Genomic DNA, 26,287 nt, shown 5'->3' on the forward strand with positions numbered 1-26,287 from the left:
CTGCTCAGAACACATTACTGCACCTTCGCGGGGTGCCAACCATCTCCCAAGGGCTTAGAGAAGACCTCTCATGGGCATAAAGAGAAAGTTGATGTGGCCTCTTCTTTATAACCTCAGTTATAAGAGTTACATTCAGCTAGTCTTCAGGTGGTCCTCCAGGTTAATCGTTCTATAGTTTCGTTGTAATTTTAATGCAGTCAAAGGAAGAGGCAAGCACAGCATTTACTTATCCCTGCATCTTGACTGGATCTCTGCTGACTCTTAAAAAGAACTGTGGGGGCAGTTCTTAGAGAACCACTGTTGATCGAACTTCAGGTCCACAAAGCTCGCTGGGGTGGAGGGGTGGGGCTAAAAGCAAGTTGTGCTTGATTGGATTGGCGGGGGCGGGGGCGGGGGCGGGGGTGGGGTGGGGAGGTGAGCAGGTGATGGCTCTAGGTCTACCGCGGCAGCCAAGATGAGGTGGTAGTGATGAGAGCATCTTTTTAAAAACAGCCTGCCTACCTGCTTTGGGATTTCTGCTGATAGGTCTGCATTAAGGGTCTCATGAGATCACTTGCAGCGGGGGAAATTCTTCTTCGAGGAAAGTAGAGAATACAACTCTGGATTCTTTAGTGGCCCCAGGTGGGAAATCAGTTTCTTCTGGCCCATAAAGCAGCTGTATTCTGTGTTTTACTGCTTGCATTTCTCTGCGGGCTGGGAGAAGACCCAGGTAGATGTGATGGGGGAGGCGGATTTATGCACCAGACTCAAGGGGGAGATCCTCAGGATGCCTTTCCAGATTCCTTCGTCATGTGAACCAGGTGCAGCCCCCAAATCCAGTCAGCCTGAGGGGGATGTCAAGCCTGTAATTAGGGGACAGGCTGAGATCTTGGAAGAAGGTCTGGACCAAAGACATATGCAGCAGATCCTTGAGTAATGTCATCAACATCATTTCATTATAACATTGTTGAGATGCCACAGGAACTTAACTCTTGTTTATATCAATAGCGAAATTAGTTTCACTATATGTCATTTTGCTTAAGGTTGCAGGACATATTGACGATGTTAAGTGAGGACTTACTGTACATGGGGGTGTTGCATCCACTGATAGTCTTCAAAGCCTTGAAGACTGAACCCCCCTTTTTGCTTATACTAACCAGAGAGGATTCTGAAGTGTGTAGTGAGGGAGCCTGATCAATACAGGATTTACAGAACCAACAAGAGCAGCGCTGAGGATGAGTCATCTGGAAGCAGGAGGTGGGGACCCTCTGGGCTCAGCCAGGCCACAGAGAACGGATGTGTCATTGGCCTCATGCTCAGTGTCTGAGGCCAGCAGTGTGTCTATTGACCAAAGGAGCTGGAGAACAGGAGACCCCTTGCGAAGTCAGAGGTGATACAGTCCATAAGACCAACCTTATTTCTAATATCAATTGCAACTTATGACACAGGGTCCCCCAAGACCACCCATAAGTTCCACAATTCACTAGAAGGACTCACAAGACTCACGGAAAACTGTCATACTCACGGTTAACAGTTCATTAAAGGAAAAGGATACCATTCAAAATCGGTCAAGGGAAGAAGTGCATTGGGCAGATTCTGGGAAAGTTCCAAGCTCACAGCTTCAAGTTGCTGTCTCCCTGTGGGTTTGTGGCTGGCCTCATTCTCCTGGTACCAGCGTGTGACAATATGTATGCAGCATTGCTGACTGGGGAAGCTCACCCAAGCCTTAGAGTCTAGAATTTTTATTGGTGATTGATCACCCACATCGGTGACTGCAGTCTCTAGCCACTTTGGAGGTCCAGATGTTACTATGGTACCCAAAGCCCCCACCATAGATCACACTGTTAGACTGTCTGGCATGGTCCAATGGCCTTAGGTAGACAAAAACACTCTTATCAGGCAGGACTTCCCAAGGTCTTAGAGATGACCCCTCATGAGGGCAAAGACCAGACCTCTCTTTGAGCAAGGCTGAATTCTTTACTATGCAATCTCCCTACCCTGCTCCACTGCCATAATTCCATGTGAGCTCCCTCCCCTATACACTCAGACACCGCTTCAGGAGAAGGAGCAAGTGTGAAAGAAGAGAGAGACTAAGCAAATGCTCAATTGCTAAACTAATGGAACAGTCTCTTTAAATGATTTGGTTTCATTTCTGGACGTTTAGTGCCTGCATTATACCTGTATGGGTGTGTGAATAAGAATTGACGTATGGATGCAGCTGTTCACCGAAGCTCTATTTATTGTCAAGAGCTCGGCAGAGCTGGAGAGAGAGCTGAGTTGCCAGGTGTCAGAGCAGTTGATTAAAGCAACAAGAAGCCAAAATGAAATTACCAGTGAGGCATTTAGTCACTCACTCTGATGGTATAAGCAAGAAGCTCAAACCAGAGAAAGCACTGACTCCCCCCACATGCCCTGGTCCAGTTCCGTTTTCCCTATTAAATAGCATGCCGGTAGACCAGGTGGATCTGGGGTCGTGTCACTGGTGAGGAAGCCCCAAACAGAAGCCCCTGGCAGTTTTATGGATGCTGGGCCAGAGGGGAGAGAAAGGGGGCAGGGATGGGAGTAGAAAACTATTGAGCACTGAGTCATGGTGGGAAAAAGTGTCTCCAGGGTTTCCCCCTCTCTCCCTGATAGAATCCTTGGCAGAGGCACCTGGAGAAGACCTGAGAAGCGAAGGTGCCTGGGCTAGGAATTCAAATATGGGTCTGCTTCCGGTACCCCAAAGTGAGGCAGGTGATAATTATATCAACTAGGTCATGCCCTGGGCACCCCTGAAAGCTTGACATGAACCCATCAAGTCCCTAGTCCCTGTAAGGAGGGGTTCCCAGTCACATTTGACACTTGAGGACCCTGAGGCTTAGTGATGCCTTGCCAGGAACCAAAAGCAAATAAGTTGGAATCAAGATTAGCTCTTTCCACCATACCCGAGGCACTGGAACTAGGTCTGAGCTGCTTTTACTTCCCCCATGCCAAACAGCTCAATGCTCGCAAATAGGAAACAGGTAAGTATGTCCAGCCAATAAATATTGAAGCCCACTATGGCTAAATAAATCCTTTGACATGGATTACCTAACATCATCACTATAACAGCCGTAGGAAGTGGCTACTATTACTATTATCCTTGTTTAATAGATGAAGACCCTGAGGGGGAAAAGGACCTGCTCAGTGCCACATGGCTAGTACTGGACAAAGTCTGAGCCCTTCTCCAGGCCACCATAGGGATGGATGATGGTGGACAACTGGACAAAAGGAGAGAGGAGGGAGGAGGGGAAGCCAAGGTTTATCCTGCTGTTAGGTGGGTGACTGCACATTGTCCCATCTTGGAATGCATCTCTGTTACATATGGGTAAGTGGGTCTATTCCCTGTAAATTATCTGTTAGCCGGCAGCTCCATCCATCTGCTCATTAACACAATAAAAAAATATCAAACCAGGCTTCTGATTTCCAGTCCCTGAGGACCCAACTATATATCTTGGAAACGACTCTTTAGCAAGTGTGATCTAAGGCTGGTGGTGTGGTAATTAGAAATCAAGGCCTTTTCCTCCAGGCCTAACTCTTAAACGACCATTGGATAAGCTTTTTATCTGCGTTGGACCAAAAGCCTGGCCCATCCATTTCCTCCTAATTTACATCCATTTCAATAGGGAAACAGCAGGAGGCTGAGTTTTTGTACTGGGAAACTCACTGGCTCTGCTATCCACTGCAGGCAAGACGTGAGGGAGGGGCCACCTAGCAAAGTGAGCCCATGAACTGCCCATGAACTGTTCGTGAACCATGATGGACAAGCACCTTAGAAGGCGGGCACCAGCACCAGGCCCAGAGTTGGATGGGGAGCAGAATTCCTCATTCTCTCATTGAGGTCCGCCCAGCAGCGCCTGATGATAAAGGGGAGTACGGACAGGGTGGAGCCTTGGAGACCACAGATGGAGCCGACCATCCAAAGACCCTGTAGGACAGAGGGTGGGAGGTAGGGAGGTTCAGCTGGGAGGTTCAGGTGGCTCATTCATTGAACCATACAATAAATATTTATTGAGCACACACAAGGATCAGACGGTGAATAAAAAAGATGGTGCTTATCCTTAAAGATCATACAGGCCAGTGGGGAGAATTGTCTGTTCTGGAGGTGAAAGACAACTCCAGAGTCAGAGAAGGTGTGGGTACACCTCTAGAAGAGGAGGAGTGTGGGGAAGGGGCCAGGCAGACCTCGCCCCCAGAGCTGAGAACAGAAGTCTTCATCCTCCCAGAAGATCTGGGAATATCCTGCATATCCGGAAATGCAACTTGCTGATCCAGCCATGGCCTTCAAGCTCCGTCTTTTTCCTTGACCTCAAACTCTCATGTACTGGATGTCGGTGCCCAAGAACAGGAAGTCCTAGGAGAGACAAGACAGAACTGGATGGTAAAAGCATCCTCTACTCCAAAAAGATGCATCTCTGTTTTAAAGGGAAACTCACATCTGGGGAAGCACACGCTCTGCCAGAAACCAGATCAGTGCATAAGTGGTGAGTGTCCCTCTGTCCCCGAGTTCTCCATAAAGTACAGCTTTTGGCAGCTGTCTTCTCTAAGGTGGCGATTTATGTCATTTTCCAAACTGCTGCTTCCTGGCAGGCCTCAAAAATGTCCTTTGTGTCACCTACATTTTCTTCCCTTGGCGAATAATACAAAATTGTGAGCTGCTGAGGTTTATGTTCTGACTTCCTCCAAAGTTTCCGTCACCCAAAGGGGCAAGAATTCTGAACTCAAGACCAAGTCCTATTGTTTCCCATAGCGATCCACCCCCTGCCTTTGGAGGTCAAACAAATGAACAGCACTGACCTCAAAATTCTAATGAATATGATCCCATACAACAAATCTTCTCATGACTTCCCATGTGCCAAACTGAGCTGGAAGCTTTCATACTTGGTCTCTCATCTTCATGAGAGCCCAGCGAGGTTTAAAATGCACCCCATTTTTATAGAGGGAAAAACTCAAGCCGGCCATGTGAATTGTCACTCAGGCTTTGCTTTGAACAATGATTGGCCCAACTCCTTGTAAACACTCAACAGTAGTTGGATGTCGAGTATGTCTGGGCCCAAAAGTTCTTTGGACATTTGTTGTTCAAATACAACAGTCAGTCAGAGTTATCATGTTCCTGACCACTCTGCTGCCCTTCACTTTTGTCAGTAGCTGTTAATTTGCTAGATGCTGACGATGTACCAGGCACAGTGCAGCATCTCCTTTAATGCTCCCAAGCCCGCCAACCCACTCATCCCACCTTACAGGCCCTGTCCTAGAAGGATAACCTGAACTGTAGGGCAGGGGATCATAAAATGCTTGGTCAGAATAGTGAAGAATCAGACATAATTCCTTGGGATTAAATTAGTTAAGTAAATTGTGGTCCGTTTGATGGATGGGACAGTACTTAACATTGGGGTGGGGGAGGAACTAGTTTGCAACAAATAGAAAAAAGAAAAGAAAATATATGCGAGCAATGCAATTGCCCCAAACAAGTAACTTTTTAAAATGCTTAGAGAAAAGAAAAGGACTGGAGGAAGTACACCAAAATACAAACTGTGGGTGTGGTGGGACAATGGGTCTTGGAGGGGGAGCATGCCAAGCATATATTAATAATGAAACTCTTCCAATTAAGAATTTAGAAGACAATTTAAAATTGTACAAGTGGCTTTCAGAACCTGACCTGCTGGCATATCTAGGATTGCACTATTTTAAAATGAGCTGGTCACCCATGGTCAGGGGTGGAAGGCAGTATGGCACAGACTATGTAACTACTTCTTGCCCTAGTAGAGGTGCCACTTCTGAAGGAGATGAGGATGGCTTCGTGGCCTCTAGCCATGCTGGGAGCATCCCACCCCAGGCTAGGATTCCCAGCTGCAGGACTGGGCTGGGTTCCACCCACTGAAAAGCTAACCAATGCCCCTCCCCAATTCCTCAGAGGCCCTCGAACCCACTGACCTTGTGGATCTGGAACACAGGATTGTAGAGCTGAATACGCTTTAGAAGAGGAAGAGGAAAGCCTTTCTCCAACTTATCTGGAGGTTGAGACACAAGTTGAGAGACATTTGTTAATAAATAACAATTATAGACAAAGTTAAAAAAAATCCTCCATGCAGACTCTCTACACAGTATATTTTTATTTAATTATCACCTAAGACTGTGAGGTAGATATTATTATTCTCATTTTACGGATAAGGAAATTGAGGCACAGAGTGGCCAAGGAACTTAGGTCACACAGCTAGAAAGCAGCAGAACCGGGGTTCGAACCCAGGCAGCCTGTCCCAGGAGCCTTAGCTCTCGGCCATGAGGCTGTGTGGAGGAGTGGTAGGTGTGGAGCACATGAGAAGCTTGATGGGAATCTGCTCTCTGCCCTTCGTCCCTGTCTTGCTTTCTATTGCAGCCAAATGAAGTAGAGCTTCGTGAAAACAGGGTTTAGGTCTTTATGCTTTATTTTTTAACTAGGGAGTTGGCAATTGTCTTGGGCATGTGAATTCAGAGGTGGGATGTCTTGTGCCCTATATATCAACTTGGTTCTTAATCTTTCACTTGCCACTTCGGGGTAAAAGGTGCACTCTTGTGAGTCCCTCCTCTTAGGAGTTTCCTGTGCTCTAAAGAGCTGCCCCCGTTCCCAACTCTCCTTTAAGCCCTGGAAGGAGATGGGGTTGACTACAATACCTCCATCTTACAGGCCACTGAAGCTCAGAGAGAAATGACTCGCCCAAGGTCTCGTAGCCTACAGGAGAGGCCTGTTTCCCAATTCCAAGTTCAGCTCTCTTTCCCCACAAAAGCAGTGTCCACTCAAAATCCATAGTGATTCTTACCATTGATCTCAGGGTAAAAGGTGTAGAGAACGTAGTAGTTGAGCAGTGCCTCCAATAGCTCGATCTGGTAGAGAACAGAAGAGGTCCACGGTGAGCACATGTGCCATCTCGTGCCTACCAGTAAACCTTCAAACAGCCACCCTGGGGGTGGGGTGATTCATTTTGCTGACATGACAAAAGACTTGAAAAAAGCAAATTTCAGACACCTACATCATGCCACTATTTTTTAAGATAAGACTATTTTGAGGTGCACGTTTACATGCTGAAAAGTGATAGAAAAATTTTGGAAAACTATGTACCCAACTGTCTCTTCTCTAGGAAGAACATTAAGGTTTGGCTTAACCTTATCTTTGGTATTTAATTTTTTTTAATAGTGATAATGTTTTCCTAAATTACTTATGCAATACAAAAAATTTTAAGTCAGAATGAAAATTATGAAACACAACTTTTAATGCTCACTATGTGCCAGGTATAGGTTCAGGGCATTCCGTACATATCGGATTCAACCTTCACAATGACTCCTCGATGTCTGTACTAAAGTCCCTCTTTCACGGATGAGGAAACTGAGGCCCACAGAATAAAAGCAACTTGCTAGAAATTGGGTCGCGGGGCCAGAATTCGAATCCAGGTTTATCTGATTCTACAGATCAATGGCTTTTTATAGTCCATGTTCTGAAATCGTGATAGGGGGTGTGTGTGTGTGTGTGTGTGTGTGTGTGTGTGTGTGTCTTTACATATGAATGTTTTACTTTATGAAACATTTTTACATGCTATGCACAGACACACTATTAGTGTGTCATTAGTCACATTTTTCTTCATTCTCTGAAAGGAATCATCCGTGGGATCTCTAGGGATGGTGTCTCTCCCTGCACTTTACGTGCTTATTTCTCCTTCGTAAGTTCTTTAGGGAAAGTCTGGCAGTGTGAGGGTGGTCAGAGGAAGCCGGCATGTATAGGATGGTAAAAAGGAAGACAATGACTGCAAGATAAAGTCTTCCCATACCCTCTTCTGCCTGCGAGGGGGAGCTGCCATCACCCCACTTCCCTCTTTTCAGAAATCTCTCCTTGATCACTTCAGCTCACACCGATCTTTCCACTCTCTATCCTCCTTTAGTGGTGAGCTGTCCATTTCGCCACTTTTTCCTCTTTGCGGAAATCATCTCAGTTTTGTCAGCCCAGCAATCGATTCCTCTCGTTTTAATAACAGAGTCCCTATTTCCCCCTGGGAAGCCCTCCTTTCCAATTTTAGTCCATAGTGCTAGGGACTGAAAATTCTGGATCTAAGAAATGTATCTTTGGTCAATTGGCTTTGTAGAATTTCTGGCCACAGTGATTGGCTAAAGAATGGTCACATGACTAAGATTAATCCAATGAGAGCTAGCACAAGGATTTTCAAAAATTATTATTTTATCAGTTTTTTAAAAAATGATACTACAGGAAATTTTGTTTCTTCACTAATGGAAAAACCTGCCTGAGAACGAAGTCAACACAAATGAAAACAGACAGACAGATGAAGAGAGTCTTGGTGAACTAATTTGAGTACCGGGATCCAGCTTTGCCTGAAACCTCTAACCTTAGTTTTCTTTCTTTCTATTTCTGATGGAGGGAGGGAGTGCGGAGGGAGGGGAGGGAGGGAGTGAGGGAGGGAGGGTCGGGAGTGAGGGGAGGGAGGGAGTCGAGGGCTTGATGGAGGAGGGAGGGGAGGAAGGGAGGCCGGAATGAAGGAATGGAAGGAGTCTTCCTTAGTCCGTCTCCTTACTTCACTTCCCTCTTTCTCTTTCTTTTCTTTACGTCTTCCCCTGTCTTTTCTTCTTTCTTTCTTTCTTTCTTTCTTTCTTTCTTTCTTTCTTTCTTTTTAATTATACGACTCTATACATTTGTCCTGTATGACTAAGACATTATAAGTTGTTTCCATTTCTTGCAATTAAAAGAATTATCTCCAATGGAAGATTTAATTATATATTATATTTAATTATATATTATATATAAGATTTAATTATATAGTAGTGCCTAATATTGGGATGTAACCTTTGCTTGGCCCTATGTTTTATGTCCTTGAGAACTTTTACACTCCTCTAGGATGGAGAGCAGCTCTCTCTTTCTCTATTTTCTACTGTAGGTGTCATAGCATTGCTTAGTAAACACTCTGAATTAATTAATACCTAAATTATTTCATAAATAAAAACAATAATAACTTACATTGATTACTCCGACTTTAGATTCCTTCAGTTCCACTTGTACCCTATAATGAATCAGATAAGGTTCAAAGGTGTGGGCATGATGCCCATGGGATGCCTAAGCAATGTGGGGATCCCCAGGAAGAAGTAGGCACTGACTTGAGAAGGCACAGGGCTAAGGGTGGGGTAGGAGTGGAAGTGAAAAAAATGACTGAGTAACCCAAAACAATGATTTAACCTTATTGGGGAGACTTGAAGAGAAGTGGGTAGTATAAAAGAGCTCAATCTTTATCTGTCTCTTCAGGAAGTCAGTATAGCTGATGTCTAAAATCCATAGATTAAGAAAAATCAGTATTAGTAAGTTCTGTGGAAATTTGGAAGTAATGGGTTTAGGTGGAAAGGAAGTTTGTGGAATCAGCTACAGTGCCAGATGGAGCAAGCTCAGTTGAATGCTCCCGTGAGGGTAGGAGGCTGACTTACTTTTCTGGCTTCAGGAACCCGGTGATCTTGCTGGCGTTGAAGGTCAATATGGCAGATACATTAGCAGTCTGGAAATACCAGTAGAAGGGAACAGGTCTGAATGAGGGAGGTTGTCATGTACAAGGACAACTATGAATACAAGCTGTCTTCTCTAAACAAAAAGCTCAATGATTTAAAGCAGGAACTTACTCACTAGACTATAGACTCCCCAAAGGCTCATTGTAGATGCTCGATAAATGTTTAAACTTGAATTTGAACATCTGTACTTGAGATTTCTGACTATGATAGCAATTAAACTTTGAAGAGACTACCAGAAGGTGTGCGTGCATATCCCTGGAGATCTCTAAAGGGATCATTTCTAGCTATCTCATGGTCAAGATTCAGCCATAGTAATAATAATAGATTATGTTTAATTTGAAATAGATTTATCACAATAATTTTCATAACAATAACAATATTGAATTGGAGATTTGGCATCTGGGAGCAATCACCCTTCCAGGAATTTGTCTTGTTGAGTTTCAAACCTTAAACAAGAGAGCAAAATTGTTCAAGTGAGCAGGAGCCCCAAAAGACTCAGAATCCCTTCTCTATTAGATAGGATCCATTGGAAAAGTAGAAACTACTTTCCATATTTAACTCGCAGAGAAATTAATACAGAGAATTGGTTATGCAAGTGATGGAATTGCTGAGAAGCCAAAAAGAGTTGGAGAGGCAACTCGGATTAGCAGAGGCAAGCTGTTTTCACCCCAGGACCAGAAGAACAGAGGGATGAGTTGGGGTTATGGGAGCCACCGTGGAGAAGATACAGTCACTGCCCAAGTCTCTGTCCAAGTCAAAGAGGAAAGAAACAATTCCCTGGCTTCTTCTTTCCTCCTAGCCTCCATTCTCCTGGCAGTGCCTTCCATTGGCTGACCTAGCTGTAAGTCAGAGCGCAAGGGAGCCTGGGAAATGTAGTCTTTGGGGGTGAGATACAGTTACAGGGCAGAGCAGACAGGTCAAAGCATCCCTATACCTTTCTCCCTACAGTAGCCCAGGCTCACTTAGTGGGGGATACATACATTAAATGAATAAACCTGCAAACAGCTACATAAGCATCTTTATAACAAATGCAATGAAGAAAAATAATAAGATGTTATAAGAGAAAAATGACAAGGGGCCTAAGGTAGATCAGGGTTAAAGGCAATCAAGAAAGGCCTCTCTGAGGAAATGCTATTTAAGCTGAGATCTGAAGAAATTAGCCAAGGTATGAGTTGGAGCAGGGGGCAGGGGGATGCACACCAGAAAAAGGAACAGCATTTGCAAAGGTTTTGAAACTTACCACACCAAGCCGGAAGACAGACTCCCTGCCGGAGCTGGGCAAGAGCACAAAGGCCTCAATCTCCATCTGGGGGGCCAAGGACAGATTCCCAGGGCTGAAGTTCAGGAATGGGGCAGAGATCACTGCTCCCTGGAGCTCCATCTTCATGTTGGGGTACTGTCTGGCTAACTAGGGGAAGAATGAGGCAATTACATCAAGAGAAGAAAATATACGGGTTTGCGGGAAAAGCCTGAAGGGAGTCAGATAAAGCTAACAATGCTTTTTGGTTGATTTTACACCCACAAAATGCTCTGTGCTTTTTTCTCATAAGGGTATAACTGGGTATCTTTCCATGTCGGACATAGAGAGTCTGCATCATCCTTTTCATGGCTGCATTGTATTGCATTGTGCATGGGTACTGTCATCGATCTAGCCTTATTGGGCATCAAATTGTCTCCAAGGTTTTGCTGTTATAATGACCACCCCCACCCCGTGTACTCTTGCTATTTTTTTTGGGGGGGGGGAGGGGATACATTCCTAGAAGCGGAAATGCTGAGTCAAAGGGTAGGGATATTTTTAAAGCTCTCTGACAAGAATCAGCAAACTACCCTCCAGAAAGTTCTAACCAAATTTTTTCACTCCCCACCCTACCCCAGGTGATGGGTGGGAACTATTGTTTCTACACACCCTCATCACACTCAGGTAACTGTATATACAGAGACCAGATACCAGTGTCTTTGAAATATGACACAGCTATATCCCTCCATTTCAAAAGCACGCATAATTTTCTGTTTAACTAGAGGTAGGTACAGAATTAAATTGGGGGCAAGACTGCTTCTTTTCAAGGGGAAGTTGGTGGAATAGCAACGGTCCCGTGAGACTTTGGCTAATGCAAATATAAAATCTAATCTACCTCCTATTGTAAAAAGATGTTTAGAAAGTTTAGGAGGTAAACCGCTTTACTAAGAAGGTGGGATGAGTTGCTGCTTTGCCGGGTTGAGGAAGATGTGAGCAGGAAGGAAGAGGTAGAGTTTCCTCCTCTTTCTGGGACAAAGGTAATGTTGGAGCCAGAAAGTTTCCAAGGGCCCTCCAAAGCTAGCCCTGACAACACAGTGGAGGTTGAGCTCTTGCAGGCTCTAGGGAGAGAAGGGGTCTGTAGGGAGTGCCTTAGGGAAGGACAGGCAATGCAAAACTTGAAGCTTAAAAAATTTCTCACCATTGTAAATCCTCTCAACTATCATCTAGCCTTTCACAAGGCACATCAAACACTACAGCCTATCTGACCTATGTTTTGGAGGGACTCCAAATGTGAGGGAGAGAACAGGTGGATTTCTGTGAGATTAAATGAGATGCTGCACATGACAGAGCTGCAAGCTATTCACTGCAACGCTGATGTAGCAAAAGACTGGAAGCAACCTCCACCGCCTTCCATGGGGCACGGGTTAAGCAAGCTCTGGTCAGTTCTTACAATGGCAGACTGCATGCGCATGACAGCAAGAGTGAGGAAGGTCTTTATCTACCTATGTGGAATGATCTCCCGGTACGGAAAGGGAAAACATAAGGTGCACAATGGTGTGTATAATATGCCTCCCGTTGAGTAAAGAAATGAGTGAAAGAGACACAAATTTGTTTGTATAAACACAGAATGTCCCCAGAAAGATGTGTACACTCTGATAGTATTGGTACACCTGGGATGGGAATAGGGCAGTTGGGGAACAGGAGTAGACTGGGGACTTTCCATTCCATACCTTTTTATGCTATTTGAATGTTGACCCATAAGAATGTATTATCCAGTCAAAATATAATTTTTTAATGAATCAAGAACAGTGCCTGGTCCCTAGTACATCCTCTCTAATTGGTGTTATTACTTAGGGTACATTTCATGGGACACGTTGGCATTCCTTGGGATTCTCAGATGTCACCAAGAAAAGACTGGGCAACCTGAGGTCCCACAAGACACAGAACTCAGGCCTGTGTTATTTGGGCTTTGAAGGGAAGAAAGCTCCAGAGCCTGCAGTGGCCCTGCCTTTACTGGGGGCCTCCCTGCTGGCCTTCTGACTCCTGGTCAACCTAAGAGTAGTGCACAGGTTTTTGAGGTTTTGTTTTTGATTTTCAATTTTTATAAGAGTTTATCTGAGCAAAATTCACGACATATGTGGGGGAGCAAGATCTCAAATGCTTAAGGGGAAGCCCCTGAAGACTCAGCCAACACTTCCCGTGGGCTGAGGGAAGTCTTACCCGGGGGATGATGCCGCGGAAGGACTTGGTGGTCAGTCTGAGAGTAGAAGTGGGTGGAACCTACAGCAAAGAGACACAAAGAAATTGTAGGTGCTCCCACCAGAGCTGAAGGTCTAAAGAGGGAGGTGGGGAATGTCCAGGACTGTGACTTCTTGACTGCCGGGGGTTGCCATGGCAGTGAGGAGATGCCTGTCCTGCATTCACCTCTCTGAGTCTTGATTTCTTTACCTGTCAAAGGAGGATAATAATAGTCTCCACCTACCAAGTCATTGTGAGGGCTAACTGAGATGGTGGGCACAAAACATTTAGTACCAGGCCTAGCATATAATGAGTGCTCAATAAAACATAGTTATATGATCCTATCCACTAAAAGAAAGGACTGCACCGCGAATCAAACATGATAGAAGGAAAAGGCCTGCTCATGCGTGAGAAATCGTTCAAAGGGCAATAAATTACTCCGCCCATCCACCAGAATGTACTTGATCAGGGACACTGGATCATCCAGATTGGACCGTGCTGTGTTTCCCTCACCATCCTAACAGTTCACGAGGCCTCGGCTTTTACAAAGAGCTGTAAGCAACGACTTTCTGAAACCCAGAAGTATTAAAGAGACAATACTAAAGATGCAATCTGCTACAAAATTTAGTATCCCTTTACAAAACCACATTTGAGAGAGTTGTTTTAGACGTAAGTGCTAGGAACACTTTGTCTTCTTTTCACTATGAATCACTAATTCACGTACCTTTTCCATTTTGGCCACAAGGAAGCTCCCAGACAGATTCGTGATTTGGAAAGAAAAAAATCAATTTATAGGTCCAAAGTCTTCATAATTGTGTTTTATCTTTAACTTAGTCTAGTCTATGTAACTTTATCCATTTGTCAGTATATCTATTATCCTGCCTCATTCACTAAAATCTTTTTTTTTTTTAACCCTCCATAAACCATCAGAATGAGAGAAAATAGGAATTAGAAAACAGGTCTAGACTGAGGGAAAGTAAAACACAGACAAGTAAACCATAAAATCTTCCACGGTTGTAGTAAGGGAGAAAGAACTTTGATTTTGAGCTTCCTGGCAGCCAAAGTGAAAACAGAAATTGTGCTAATTTATACTTTTCCTAGCCTTTGTCTTTTCTCTTAGTTATATTGACTATTTCACTAATGCAAATGGTGTGGAAAGGAAATATGGAAGGAAAGCCAGGTTACATTGTTATCTGTGAGCATTATTCTGTCACTATCCTCACCATATCATCTGTGATGGACAAGTTCAGGTATCCTGCCTTGTGATATACTAGGCTGGCTGTGTTGAAGACATAATCAGAGATGGCAAAGTAGACCATTCGGTCATGTTCCTCAGGAAGGCTCATGACAGGAGCAAGAATGGCAACTGGGGAGCGGTGGTCATGGTTAAAAATTTCAGCCTGGAGAGAGAAAATAACGTTCATTTGAACATTCAAAGTGCATCCCAGGGTTGAACGTCTGAGCTAGGTATTTGTCTATACAGCCTGATAAAGAGGCACTGGCTAAAGACGCTGCCTGAAACTCCACCATTAAAGATGCTTTCCTTTGGGTCAAAGTGTTACATGTCCAGAATCTCTTAATAAATAACTTCCTAGCTTTGTTATACTAACCCATAAGACCTACCGACCAGCCCCTCTACACCACCGTGGGCCAACTGTGATTGACCTTGCCGGCATGGTGGGCAAGGCAAAGGAGGGGAAGAAGGAGAAGGGGAAGTTTCAAGGCCTAAGAGTTGTACAACACTTGTGAGAGGATTCTGGCTCAGGGAACACACCCCACCACTGCATATTGCCCTGCCCTGGACACAGCTGGAACTGCAAGTTTAGATGAGCACAGATTTGAAGCCAGAGAGACAGGAAGACCCAAGAAAGGGCTAACACTGAGGAGATGCCACGTGGAGGCAGGACCCACCGAGTCCTGGCTCCAGAACCCTCACCTTCAACATCACGTCCAGCATTTGGGCCGTTGCCCGAGGGGCCTCCATTAAGCTGTAATCAATGCTGGCAAAACTGTCGATCTCCGTGGTGACTGTGAACCAGGGGAGAGGCAGAATTAGGTGCCAGGAGATGGAGAAGGGGTGACCTGTACTTCCGAGACAGTCTTTATTGCCCCCTGAAAGACCCTCCACCCAGCCCAGCCCCGGGGGCAAAGAAATGTTTCATCAAGAAAGAGATGACCTGGGTTCTTTTTTCCCACTGGTGGATTAGCCGTGTGTATGGGGGGTTTGCTCAGTCTGGGGCCTGAGCAGGTTATAGCGTCTCTCTCTCTGTCTCTCTGTCTCTCTGTCTCTCTGTCTCTCTCTCTCTCTCTCTCTCTCTCACACACACACACACAGCTGGAGGAGCCCAGGTCTGGCAGCCCATCCACACCTGGAGCTTCATGCCAAGAAAGCCACATAGTGGGGAGAATCCTCCAACCAAGGGTATTGCTCCCAAGTTTACAACTGAAGCCTTGACCTTTGGGGAAATTAGCCTCCTATCAACTTGAACCAATAACTAGGAAGGTCAGGCTTATCCAGGGGGCTCAGACACTTCCCCCCAAAGTCCTGGAGGAACAGGAGATCTATGTCCCATGCACTGGGTTATCTGTGCCCACCTGGGCCTCCAGAGAAGAGGGATATTAACAAATGAGTGGGGGACCTGGGGGTCACGGCATCAGAGAACATCTCAGACCATTTGTCAGGGACTGTCCCTCCAAACTTTATGTGTGCACCCTAGATCCAGTGCCTCCATGTAGAAGATTGCTCTATGGCACACTTACACGCTGGGGCAAAGAAGTTGTCCCTTACCTCATGTTGGCAATAGCAAAGGACGGCAGCAGGCCTACATGTCCAGCAATCGGGAACTTATTAAATAAATGATGGCATATCCACAGGGTGGAATACTACACAGTTATTAAAATGAGGTCTGTTATCGTCCTTTGAAAAAATGTTTGCAGGATCTGATAATGCTGAACTGATGCATACCACATGAGCTTGCAATTTTACTCCTGGATATAATCCCAAGAAATGCATCCACGTTGTACTAGAATATTTATAGCTGCACTAACCGTAATGGTCTAAAACTGAAACTACCCAAATAGCTTCAATAGTAGAATGGAAATAAATGGAGAGACAAAGGCAGTGGACTATGATACAGCGAAGAGAACGAATGAACTCACTATGTGCAACAATATGGATCGAACTTGCATTTTAAAGTTGAACAGAGAAAGTCTTCTAAATACTTTCTTCTAAATACTGTAAGGTTCCACTCAAATACGAAGAGTAAAACTAATGTTTGCCAGTAATAGTTGGGATAGCGGTTACCCTTGATTGGGTCTTGACAAAGGACACATGAGGGGTCTCCGAAAGGCCAGTCGCATTCTGTATATTGATCTGGGAGCTGGTATATGCATGCTGTTTGTGAAAATTCTTTAAGTTACAAAAGGATAATATACCTATGCTATCTACAGACTAATATCTATTCGTAATTATGCATATACACATATATTCATATAAAAGGAATACATATGTGAATATATATTCATATGCTTACATATATTTATATTGGTATATGCAAGAAAATATCTGAGAAGATATACCCAACACAGAGGTTACCTCTTCGAAGAAAATTTGGGGAGAAAAGAGACTTTCAATTTTTACTTTCTGTACTTCTATCCCATTTAAGGTTTTATAAGGTATGTATATGCTCTTAAAAAATTGATAGAAATACATTGTTCCAGAGTTGGGTAAGATACCCTACTTGGCAGAGTTTGGAGATAAGGCTGTAAGTCAGAGGTCACCGATTTCTGGAGCATTTCGCAGATCTGGAAAAAAAAAATAGGAAGAGAAAGGCTGAGGGAGTTCCCTGGCTTTGGTCTGGCACTGTGCTAATTGCTTTAGTCACATTATTTCACATATTTGCTCATTGCTCATTAATTCTACAAATATGTGTAAGTACTTAGCATGTGCCGGGTTCTGAATGAACAAAAATAATCAAAACCATGTAGTTCCCCATGTGGACCCCACTAGGGTCCAATTGGACCTTCCAAAGTTGATGCCAGAGCTGGACATCTGAGCTAGGTAGTTGGCCTGATGAGGGGCATCGGCTGGAGGCACCGCCTGGAACCCCATCATTAAAGATGTTTTCCTGTGGGAGGCCCTGAACTCCCAGAATTTAGAGCTGAATAGCAGAACTAGATAGTAAGTATAAATAGCCACACAAATAAGTGTATAATTAATGTAGCTACTTTTTAAATGCCATCACTTGGTATCTACTTGGTCAGATTGATCAATGTTCTCTGTTTCCCCTAATGCACTACGACATGGCAAAAAGGTGCTGGAGAAGGAGGCCGTCAGGTTTCCCAAGCTCCCTGAGACCCCAGAACCCCAGAACAAGGAAAGGAACAGAATGTAGCTTGCCATGCCCACTCTGTAGAGTCTGCCTGTTATTCCTGATGAATCACCAGTGAGCGCTCAAAGCCAAACCAGACACTGGACAGAAAAAGAGAGAGAGAGAGAGAGAGAGAGAGGGGCGCGTGTCTGTGTGTCTTTTTCCCTTTTCTTCTTCATTACTTTCTACCTTGCTAAGCACAGTCATTGCTACCGACAGCTCCAGGTGTATGATACCTGGAAAATGGGATTTTGGTATGAAGTGAGTGTTTGGGAGAACTGAAGGTTAACATGGAAACTTCTTTGTTTTAGCCAGATTCCAAATTTCAGAGATTTTACGTAATTTTTTTAATACAAAAAAACGGACACTTCGCGGCCGCCTTCCCATCCAGGGCAGGTGCTCATGAGCTTGCCCAGGTAGGAATCAGGGTTCTCCCCTAGTTCACGCACGCCTAAAGTTTCCCACCTGGGCTCTGCAGGCACCTCAGTGTTGATTTCCTTTTCGGCCTTTGTGGAATGCAGGGCAGTGGGGGGCAGTGAGCAAGGGCAAGCAGAGGGAGGGGCAGGAATCTGTTTGGCCTCTGCTGTTTTACTGTTGGCCAAGCATCTAGCCATCCGCTGCCTCACTGGACAGACTCAAGGTCTAGACACCTACGTTTTGTCCCCAGCTTTGCCATACATCAGCTCTGTGACCTTCAGCAAATGATTTGTCCTCTGTGGGCCTTAGGCCGCATGGCTGTCCCGGGCCAGGGGTCAGTGAGGACTTGAGCCCAGCCCTTGCATGGCTCAGCAGATGTCAGCAGCGCAGACAATCCTACCTTGTTCTCCAATAGTTTTTGGAGTTTGGACTCAATTTGGTTGTGGAAGAGATTCAGCAGCCACCTGGGGAGAGGAGCACAGTGGATGGTCGCTTATGTGTCTCTGAACACAGTGATGGCGGGGCAGCAGGGAAAGCCAGGCCCTGGCTTCTGGCTAGGCCAATTCCCATGGCAGTTCTCCCCACCCCATCCTGGTACCCTCCTGGGTCCCAGAGTCCCAACTCCCAGCACACTCACTGATTCAAGGCATCCCACTCCCCTGCTTCGTACCAAGCAAATTCGATAGATTTTTTTGGGGGTGGGTGGGTGGGGGGGTGGTTGGGGGAAGGGGCTTGAGAATCAATATTTTTCTAATCAAGGAAACTTGACTCAAAGAGGCTTGCCCAAAGGCTTATATATTTTTCGCAAACTCTCTTTTGGCCAAAAGCCCTTGTTTTCCTCTAATAGTTGAATTTCATTCGCCTGATGATGGTTTCTTGACATTAATTTTTTAGTAGAAATGGCACACCATTACCCTGGCCTCGAATCTGCATCCGTTAGTCTCAGCAATGTCCCCCAAAGAATGACCTCCAAGTGCCTGTGCATTTCACCTCGACCCTTTTGTTTATCAAAGGCCAGGCTGCTGGCTGGTGGGAACTTGGGTGGCAACCAGGGGTCAAACTGGCCACTGTCCCGGTGGTGACCTACCCCAAACCTTCCGACATGTCCACCTCTATGTCATGGATGTGGCTGCTGCAACTGGAGGCAGTGACCGTGGGCTTCCCCAAGGGCTCGCTGCCCAAGAGGAGATTGGCCGAAATGGTGATGCCCTTGACCTGAAGGTCAAAGGAGCCCTGTAGTTTCCTGGAGGAGACAAGAGAAACAATGACCAATTCCCAGGCTAGGCCTGGCCATTTTGGGGGAAAACATGAAACGCAGTTCTCACTCCCAAATAAATGAAGCTGGAGCAAATAATTAATCACAAAAAATTATTACAAATATTTATTACAAAGCAAAAATTTATTACAAATAAGACCTTAAAGAATCTAGGAAAAAAAACCCTGCATTCACTTATTTATAGTCAGGGATGGGCTAAGGCCTTTCTAGGCAGGATCTAAGTCTCAGAAGCCACACAGGAAATGGTTGATGCACTTGCCAGCACAGAAAATTAAAACTTCAATGAACAACAACAACAAAATGCCATATGCAAAGTAAAAAAAAAAATAAAATAAAAAATTTCATCGTGAGCAAGCCAAAGAACTAATTTCCTTAACATATGAGCTAATTTCCTTAATACACAAAGAACAAACCTATACTACTTAATAAGAAAAGGATAAAACAACCCAAAAGAAAAAAAAAAGAGAGATTAAAGATATGAACAGGAAGTTCGATTGCAAATAAGCATGCAAAACATTATTAAAAATGCAAATAAATCATAACGATGCCAGTATTCAGCTATCACATTGATAAAACTTTTGAAATTTTAATCCTCGGTGCTAGTGAAGGCACGGGCAGACAGAAATCTCAGACGCTGGGGCTGGGTAAACACCTCCAGACACGAATTCATGGATTTATCCTAATCTCACACACATATCTTTGGCCCAGAAGTTTAATTTCTAAGCCTTTATTCTGTAGTTCTTTTGTCCAATATAAATAAATATGTGTGGGGCAGCTCACTGAAGTGTCATGAGTAATAGCAAAAAATGAGGAAATGACTCACATGTCAGCTAGTAGGGACAGATCCAATAAGTTGTGGGCATTTATCTATGCTGTGCAGCCTTCGAAAAGAATAAAGCCAAATGTGGCCTACCTAGACGAGGGAATATTACCCATCCATTAAAAGGAATAAAGTCCTGACATGTGCTATATAATGTGGATAAACCTCAAAAACATTATGCTAAGTGAAAGAAGCCAGACACAAAATGTCACATATTGTAGGATTCCATTTATGTGAAATGTCCTGAACCCACAGGCTTGCCCTGGGCTGAAGAAAGGGGAAGTGGGAGGTGACTGCCTGATGGGTGAGGAGTTATCTCTTTGGGTGACAAAAATGTTTTGGAACTAGGTAGAGGTTGTGATTGCATAATGTCATGAGTGTACTAAATGCCACTAAATTATATACTTTAAAATGGTTAATTTTGTGTTATGTGAATTTCATCTCAATAAAAATATTACATTAAAAAGAGGTTAAAAAAAAGAATGAGAAAATTAACACATGCTCGTATGAAGAGATCTTTAATATATTTCATTGAAAAAAGCCAGGACAGAAGAATGTGGCCTAATTTCTTTTATGAGGAAATTGAATAAATGTACATACATAGTTGATATATATATATATATATATGTTATTATATATATACTGAGGATCTTTCTAAAGCATTGTTGTTTAATACAAGTATAATATGAGTCACATAAGTTAATTTAAATTTTTCTAGGAACCACATTTAAAAAGGCAAAAAGGAAGAGGTAAAATTAATTTAGTAGTATCATCTCAACATGTAATGAACATAAAAATTATTAATGAGATTTCTTATGTTGAAAGCCAAGGAGAGAGGACTCAGAAGAAACCAGATCTGCTAACAACTTAATCTTGGACGCGCGCCTCCAAAAGTGTGAGAAAAATAAATTTTGTTTAAAATAAATGTTGTTTAAATCACGTGTCTGTGACATTTCGTTATGGCAGCCTCTACAGACAAACCCCGCTTCCATCCAAGGACATTGGAGGTCAGAGAACAATTCAAAGGGCTGGAAAGTTAGTGCCTGGGGAGCTGCCCTTGATCAATGGCAAATAGGAAGATAGGGTCGCATATCTGCAATTGGGTAACTCAGAGGTGCGGCTCCATCCACACTGTCTCCACACCCCTATGGATATTTCCTTAGATCATTTCCCAGATAAAGCACTTGCACCTGAATTCTTGCCTTGGGGTCTGCTGCTGGGGGAAGCAAACCAAGAAGATACACTATTACCTCACTTAGTTTACCCACAACCTCATTAGGGAGGCAGAAGAGGGAAAGAGACTGGTCCAAGAGCCAGGACTTGGAACCCGGGTGACCTCTGGGCTTGGGCTCCCTCCCTCCATCCTGTGTTCTTTCTTGTGAGCTAGGAACCCCTTGGACCCAAGAAGAATGGGAACGAGGCCAAGGCCGAGGACCCGAGAGCCTGGGAGCCGAGCCAACTTACAGAAATGACTTGCGCACCTTCCACTTGCCCCGGACCTGGATGAAGGAGTCAGAGATGGAAAAACTCAGGCCCTGGCCGGGGAGGGGTGTCAACGTAGAGCCCAGCAGCTCACAGCTGCGGATGTCCAGGCTGGAGAGAGAAAAATGGAGGGCAGCATCAGCCCCGGCCTGGGGCCAGCCTCAGCAGGGATCTTGCTCACCTTTGTACCTTCTTCCCCGAGGGGTCTGGACCAGTAGGGCTGCTTCAGGCAGATGTCTGGGTACCCCCACTCCCTGAGTGCCTCCTGTGCCCCACGCTGACCACACGCCATGCTAAGCATTTTACATCGATGGTGTCACTTAGGCCTCGCGGAACAGGTCAGCACTGTTTTTGCTCCCTTTTCACACAGGAAGCAATAGAACCTCATGGAAAGGATGCGCTCGCCCTAAATCATACTCAGGATCAGAGCCCACGAATCTCGAGATCATGGGTGTGATCCGTCAGTACGCACACCCCTCTGGGTTTGTAGCTCCTTCTCCCAGCCATCTCCTCCCTAGACACATCAGATTCAGGGGAGGCCAAGGCAGCTCAAGAAAACACACAAAAAAGGGCTGAGGGCAGGAAACCAAGATGACACACTATTGTGGGGCTGTCACTGGGAAAAGAATGGTCAAGTTCTATTTTATTTGCCTGGCACATAACTGGTGCTCAATAAATGTTTGCTGATGGACTGAATAAAAGTAGAAAGGAAGGAAGCAATCAATGGTAGTGAGCAGGGGCGGGCAGGGGTGGGGTGCGGGGAGGTGATAAGCTATGGCCTGAACTGCTCTCCCTCCATTGTCTGTCCCTCAATGTTCCATGCCTTTTCTTTTTTGGCATCAGTTGCTGGTATCTAATGATCCTTTAAAGATGCAAATCAAATGTCACCTCCTCTGAGAAGCCTTCCTTAACTCCCGCAGATGTACATACAAACCTCAGCTCTAACAGTTGAGCTACTCTATTTAAAGTTTAAGGTCTATCTTCCCTTCCAGACTATATCCAGTGGTCGGACCGGAGCCTGGATTATTCCTCAAAGGAGATACCAGTGTCGTTTTCACTTTACGGATAAGGAAACTGAGATTCAGCTCACACAACTAGTAGGTCTTCATTAACATTCGTTACACGAGTGAATGAAGGAGCCCAATTCCCTCCCAGAACTTCCCTCTGACCGCTGTGAGGAACTACTTTACTCTCTGTCCCAGAGGGGTCTCTACCCATTCCCACGGCTTTCCCTCCCTCTCCAGGCTCCTGTCCCTGCCCCACCACCTCAGGCTCCCCACCTGTGGAACTCATAGTGCCCACGGCCGACATGTTTGATCTTGAAGTCTCCGGTGAAGTCGGGCAGCATAATTCTGCGCAGCTCAGTCTGCAGGGCCACCCGCCCCTCCTTGGCCACTGTGGATAGGAAAAAGCTGGCAGTCAGCCTGGTCTGTTTCCTTCTCCTCTAATCTCTTTGATGGCTCCCACCCATCTGGGGAGAGAAGCTGACTTCCTGATTAGCATTAATTACAGTTACAGGTTAGTGAGCCCTCTGTGTACCAGGTGGCATCCTGCATTTCGTGTGGTGGTGTTATATGCATGCCCATTTTATGGCTGATGAAGCAGAATGCCTGTTTCGTCACTCCACAAGGGGAAGAGGGCTGTGTGCCTGGGTGGTGGTCCTCTTTTCTGTCCTTTAGCAGGGGTCCCCAACCCCCAGGCCATGGACTTGTCCCAGTCTGTGACCTGTTAGATATGGGGCTTCACAACAGGACGTGAGCGACAGACAAGTGAGCGAAGCTTCACCTCGTACTTGCAGCCGCTCCCCAGCGCTAGCATCACCACCTCAGCTCCACCTCAGATCATTAGGCTTTAGATTCTCATAAGAGCAGTGGTGCCTGGTGCCAAAAAGGTTGGGGACCACTGCTTTATGGCATCTGGCCTGTGTAGAAGCAACTGTAAGGATATTAGGGATGGAATCTTGGTTTTGGCATCTTTCTAACTAGGTGACCTTGAGCAAGTCCTCAGCCTTCACATTCTCCATCTGTCAAAATGCAATGATAACAACACTTTTCTCATTAAGGTGCGTGAGGATTAAGGAGAGAGCATTGCACAGCCTAAAGGGGACTGGGAGGGTCAAAAACATGCTTGGCTTGGTGCCTGGCACACAGCAGGACCTCAGTAAATGCCAGGAACAGCAAGGCAGTGTTTAAATTATAAAAAAAAATGGAAAGGACCAAAATCTCCAACTCTAGAGGATCAGTTTACTGAACATGGTACATTCCCATAAGGAAAGGAACAAAAGGCAAATTTTGCCTGATTTATAGTTTCCATATAAACAATGTTTATTAGGACCTTCCATTTGCTCTAAGATGCGAGGGAGCGAGGATTCTGCCCTCAGGGAGGGCACGTGTACTCGATCACCAGCAGCCTCCCCTGCTGTATTTTTCCAACTTGCACACAAATGCATGTGACAGTCTCTTTGTCAGAATGCTACTCCCCTTGTCTCTGGCTAATTCCCACTTACCTTTTCCACCTTACCGCTCCTTCTCCGGGAAAACAACCCTACCTGAGGGAATGTTATGACCCCATTTAGCAAATAAGGCAATTGAGGCTCCACAAACGTGAGGAGCGGCCCCCGATCAATTACCGTGGGGAGTGGTGCGTAAAACCCCAGGGTCTCTTGCCTCTTGGACAGATTAATTCTGAGGCTTCATTTCGGCATCTTTAAAAAATAAAGTCTTACTTTTGCCTGTTCTTTAAAATGGATACATAACGTAGCGAAGCACCTAAAGGACGCTAATCTCAAGGTATTGTTCAGTAATTTAAACATTTTGGGACATCCCCATGGCCACCACCCAGATCTAGACGTAGCACACTACGGGCTCCCTCGAACTCCTTCTGGGTCTGCCCTGGCCTCCACAGGTAACTCCCATTCTGACTTCCGGTTTTAAGACATATATTTTCAAACTTTACCAAGAATTTTCCTAGTGGAATTGTTCTAGTCACTGGGTGATAGCTGGTTTTGTAACATCCCCCATCCTGCCTGCCTTCCCTTTCCTCTCTCACATTCCCTCTCCCTTATGGTGTGCCCTAGAATCATCTCCTAGATCAACTACTTGCACCCAAATCTTTGTCTCTGTTGGCTGGTGGGAACCCAGCTAAGACAAGTAAGTGCCCAAGTGGCACAGAGTCCGAGCCAGGGCTGTCTCTGGGAGGGTGCCCAGTCAGGGCCCCCGGAGTAGTACCCAGAGCAGTCTGGTGCCAGGCCAAGCAGGTCAGCCAGTCCAGCCGAGGGCCACAGCTTCTTACCATACTCCAGGCCTTTGGCTGTGATCCTGGCGACCAGGCCAGGATTGACACACAGGGCCTCTGGGGAAAATGCAAGCAGTAGTCCCAGCAGCAGAAGAAAGGACAGCACCCTGGTCAAAGCTGCCATCCTGGATTTCCAGTGGGGTTGGCCAGGATTGTCGCAACTGCGACCGTGCCCCCTCCCTTAAGTAGCGGAGAACTGAGGCCTGGGGCAGCTCCCGAGTGGGGCGGGTTCCTGGGATCAGGACGGGAAAGGGAGGCACAGGGACTGGAATCTGCTTGCGACACTGTTGGGGTCACGGGTCATACTTAAAAGCTAATTGTCGCCATCCTGGGTCAGAAGGCAGGTTGGCCTGACTCTGGGTCACAATATCTGTCCACCCTTACCACAGGAAGACCCTTTATGCATTGCTAGAAAGGCCTAGTTTTACAGATTAGGAAACTGAGGCTCAGAGAGGCCAAGTCACTTGCTCGAGATAACACACCTGGCAAGTGGTAGAGCTAGGAGTCAAAACCAGGGCTGGCGCCATCCACATTCTCTCCTTTGTAGACTTGACTCTATTTATTTAAAAAAGAACCAGCTCGCCTTCCCCTCCCACCACGGGAAAACAGGTGTTCTCAAACCTTGCTGGAGGTAAAATTTTCGGGAAGGCAACTTGGCAAATCATTAAACACCTATACGCCCGGTGACCCAGAAATTCTACTTCTGGAACTTGACCCTAAGTCCATAATTAAGCTCGTGAACAAATAAGTCACGGCACCATCGCTGTGCTATGTGAAATAGTCAAGGGAGGAGGGGGACCCAATCTAAAGTGTCCAACGAAAGGACATTGATTAAATTAAGCATGATATAGACACTTAAAGTGAGGCAGCAGAAATCAATGTATAACTTGATAAGGAAAGATGGTCATGAGAGGTCTGTTTCTAACAGCACCATGTAGTAGGGTTCTATTTCTTTGTTTTATTCCCATGTAAGCCAATCTGGAAAATTCTTAGCAAGGAGTTACTAAGGGCTATCTCTGGTTGGATGGGCAGAATTATAGATATTTAGAAAATCTTTTTGCTTGTCATTATTTTAATTTTTATTTCTTTGAGGTGTGGTCCTTTGCAGTAGTAAAGATAAAATTTCATTTTGGAAAACAAAACTTACAGCAGAGATTGTGCTTAATTCATAGGGATACCCCAGGACTCCCTATATAGGTGAACTTTGTTCTACCCTCACTTTCAGGAAGTCTTCCCTGATCACCTCCACATTTCCTTCTGAGGTCCCACAATCCTCTGCACTTTCTCCATCATAGCTTTGACCACTGTCTGCTTTTTTTGTAATTATGGTCCTTTAAAAGTATGTCCACAAATTCTTTGCTACTCCCCCCCATCAAAAGGTGGACTCTCTGTGCCCTCTTCCTTGAAATTAGCTGGGTCTTTTGACTGTCAACAAATTGAATGTGGTGGGAGTAATACAGTTTCTTCCCAGTGGGTCATCAAAGGCACTGGAATTGGGGTTAAGATGAGAATGTCCCATACTGAGCATGGGCCTCTCTGCTCCTCTGTACTCTGGCATTCCTGTCATCAGGCCAAGGTTTCTTGGGGTTCTGCCTGTCACCCCACCAGCTTGGGTGCCCTTAGGG

At 45.3% G+C, this 26,287-nt stretch overlaps 1 protein-coding gene across 1 annotated transcript; it reads right to left on the reverse strand.

Moving 5' to 3' along the window:
- Positions 1-4,018: 4,018 nt before the first annotated feature.
- On the reverse strand, positions 4,019-24,786 carry LOC107512579 (lipopolysaccharide binding protein). Its single transcript, XM_016148260.2, has 15 exons — positions 24,660-24,786; positions 22,649-22,763; positions 21,351-21,479; positions 18,878-19,033; positions 18,191-18,254; positions 16,744-16,807; positions 14,940-15,031; positions 14,227-14,403; positions 12,986-13,045; positions 10,769-10,936; positions 9,451-9,518; positions 8,993-9,035; positions 6,795-6,858; positions 5,932-6,008; positions 4,019-4,351 (listed from the first exon to the last, which is right to left on the reverse strand). The coding sequence occupies exons 1-15, from the start codon at positions 24,784-24,786 to the stop codon at positions 4,307-4,309; spliced, it is 1,449 nt and encodes a 482-aa protein (XP_016003746.2). The 3' UTR covers positions 4,019-4,306.
- Between the last annotated feature and the right edge of the window lie 1,501 nt (positions 24,787-26,287).

This window comes from Rousettus aegyptiacus, unplaced genomic scaffold (genome assembly GCF_014176215.1).
Source record: "Rousettus aegyptiacus isolate mRouAeg1 unplaced genomic scaffold, mRouAeg1.p scaffold_m13_p_12, whole genome shotgun sequence".
NCBI classification, from domain to species: Eukaryota; Metazoa; Chordata; class Mammalia; order Chiroptera; family Pteropodidae; genus Rousettus; species Rousettus aegyptiacus.

Excerpts from the sequence above, each read along its gene's own strand:
- LOC107512579 (XM_016148260.2), bottom strand. The coding sequence starts at position 24,786 with ATGGCAGCTTTGACCAGGGTGCTGTCCTTTCTTCTGCTGCTGGGACTA. Across the intron at positions 19,034-21,350 it reads AAGGTGCGCAAGTCATTTCT|GAAACTACAGGGCTCCTTTG; the intron begins GTAAGTTGGCTC and ends TGTCTCCTCCAG. Across the intron at positions 9,036-9,450 it reads GGGTTCCTGAAGCCAGAAAA|GGTACAAGTGGAACTGAAGG; the intron begins GTAAGTCAGCCT and ends GATTCATTATAG.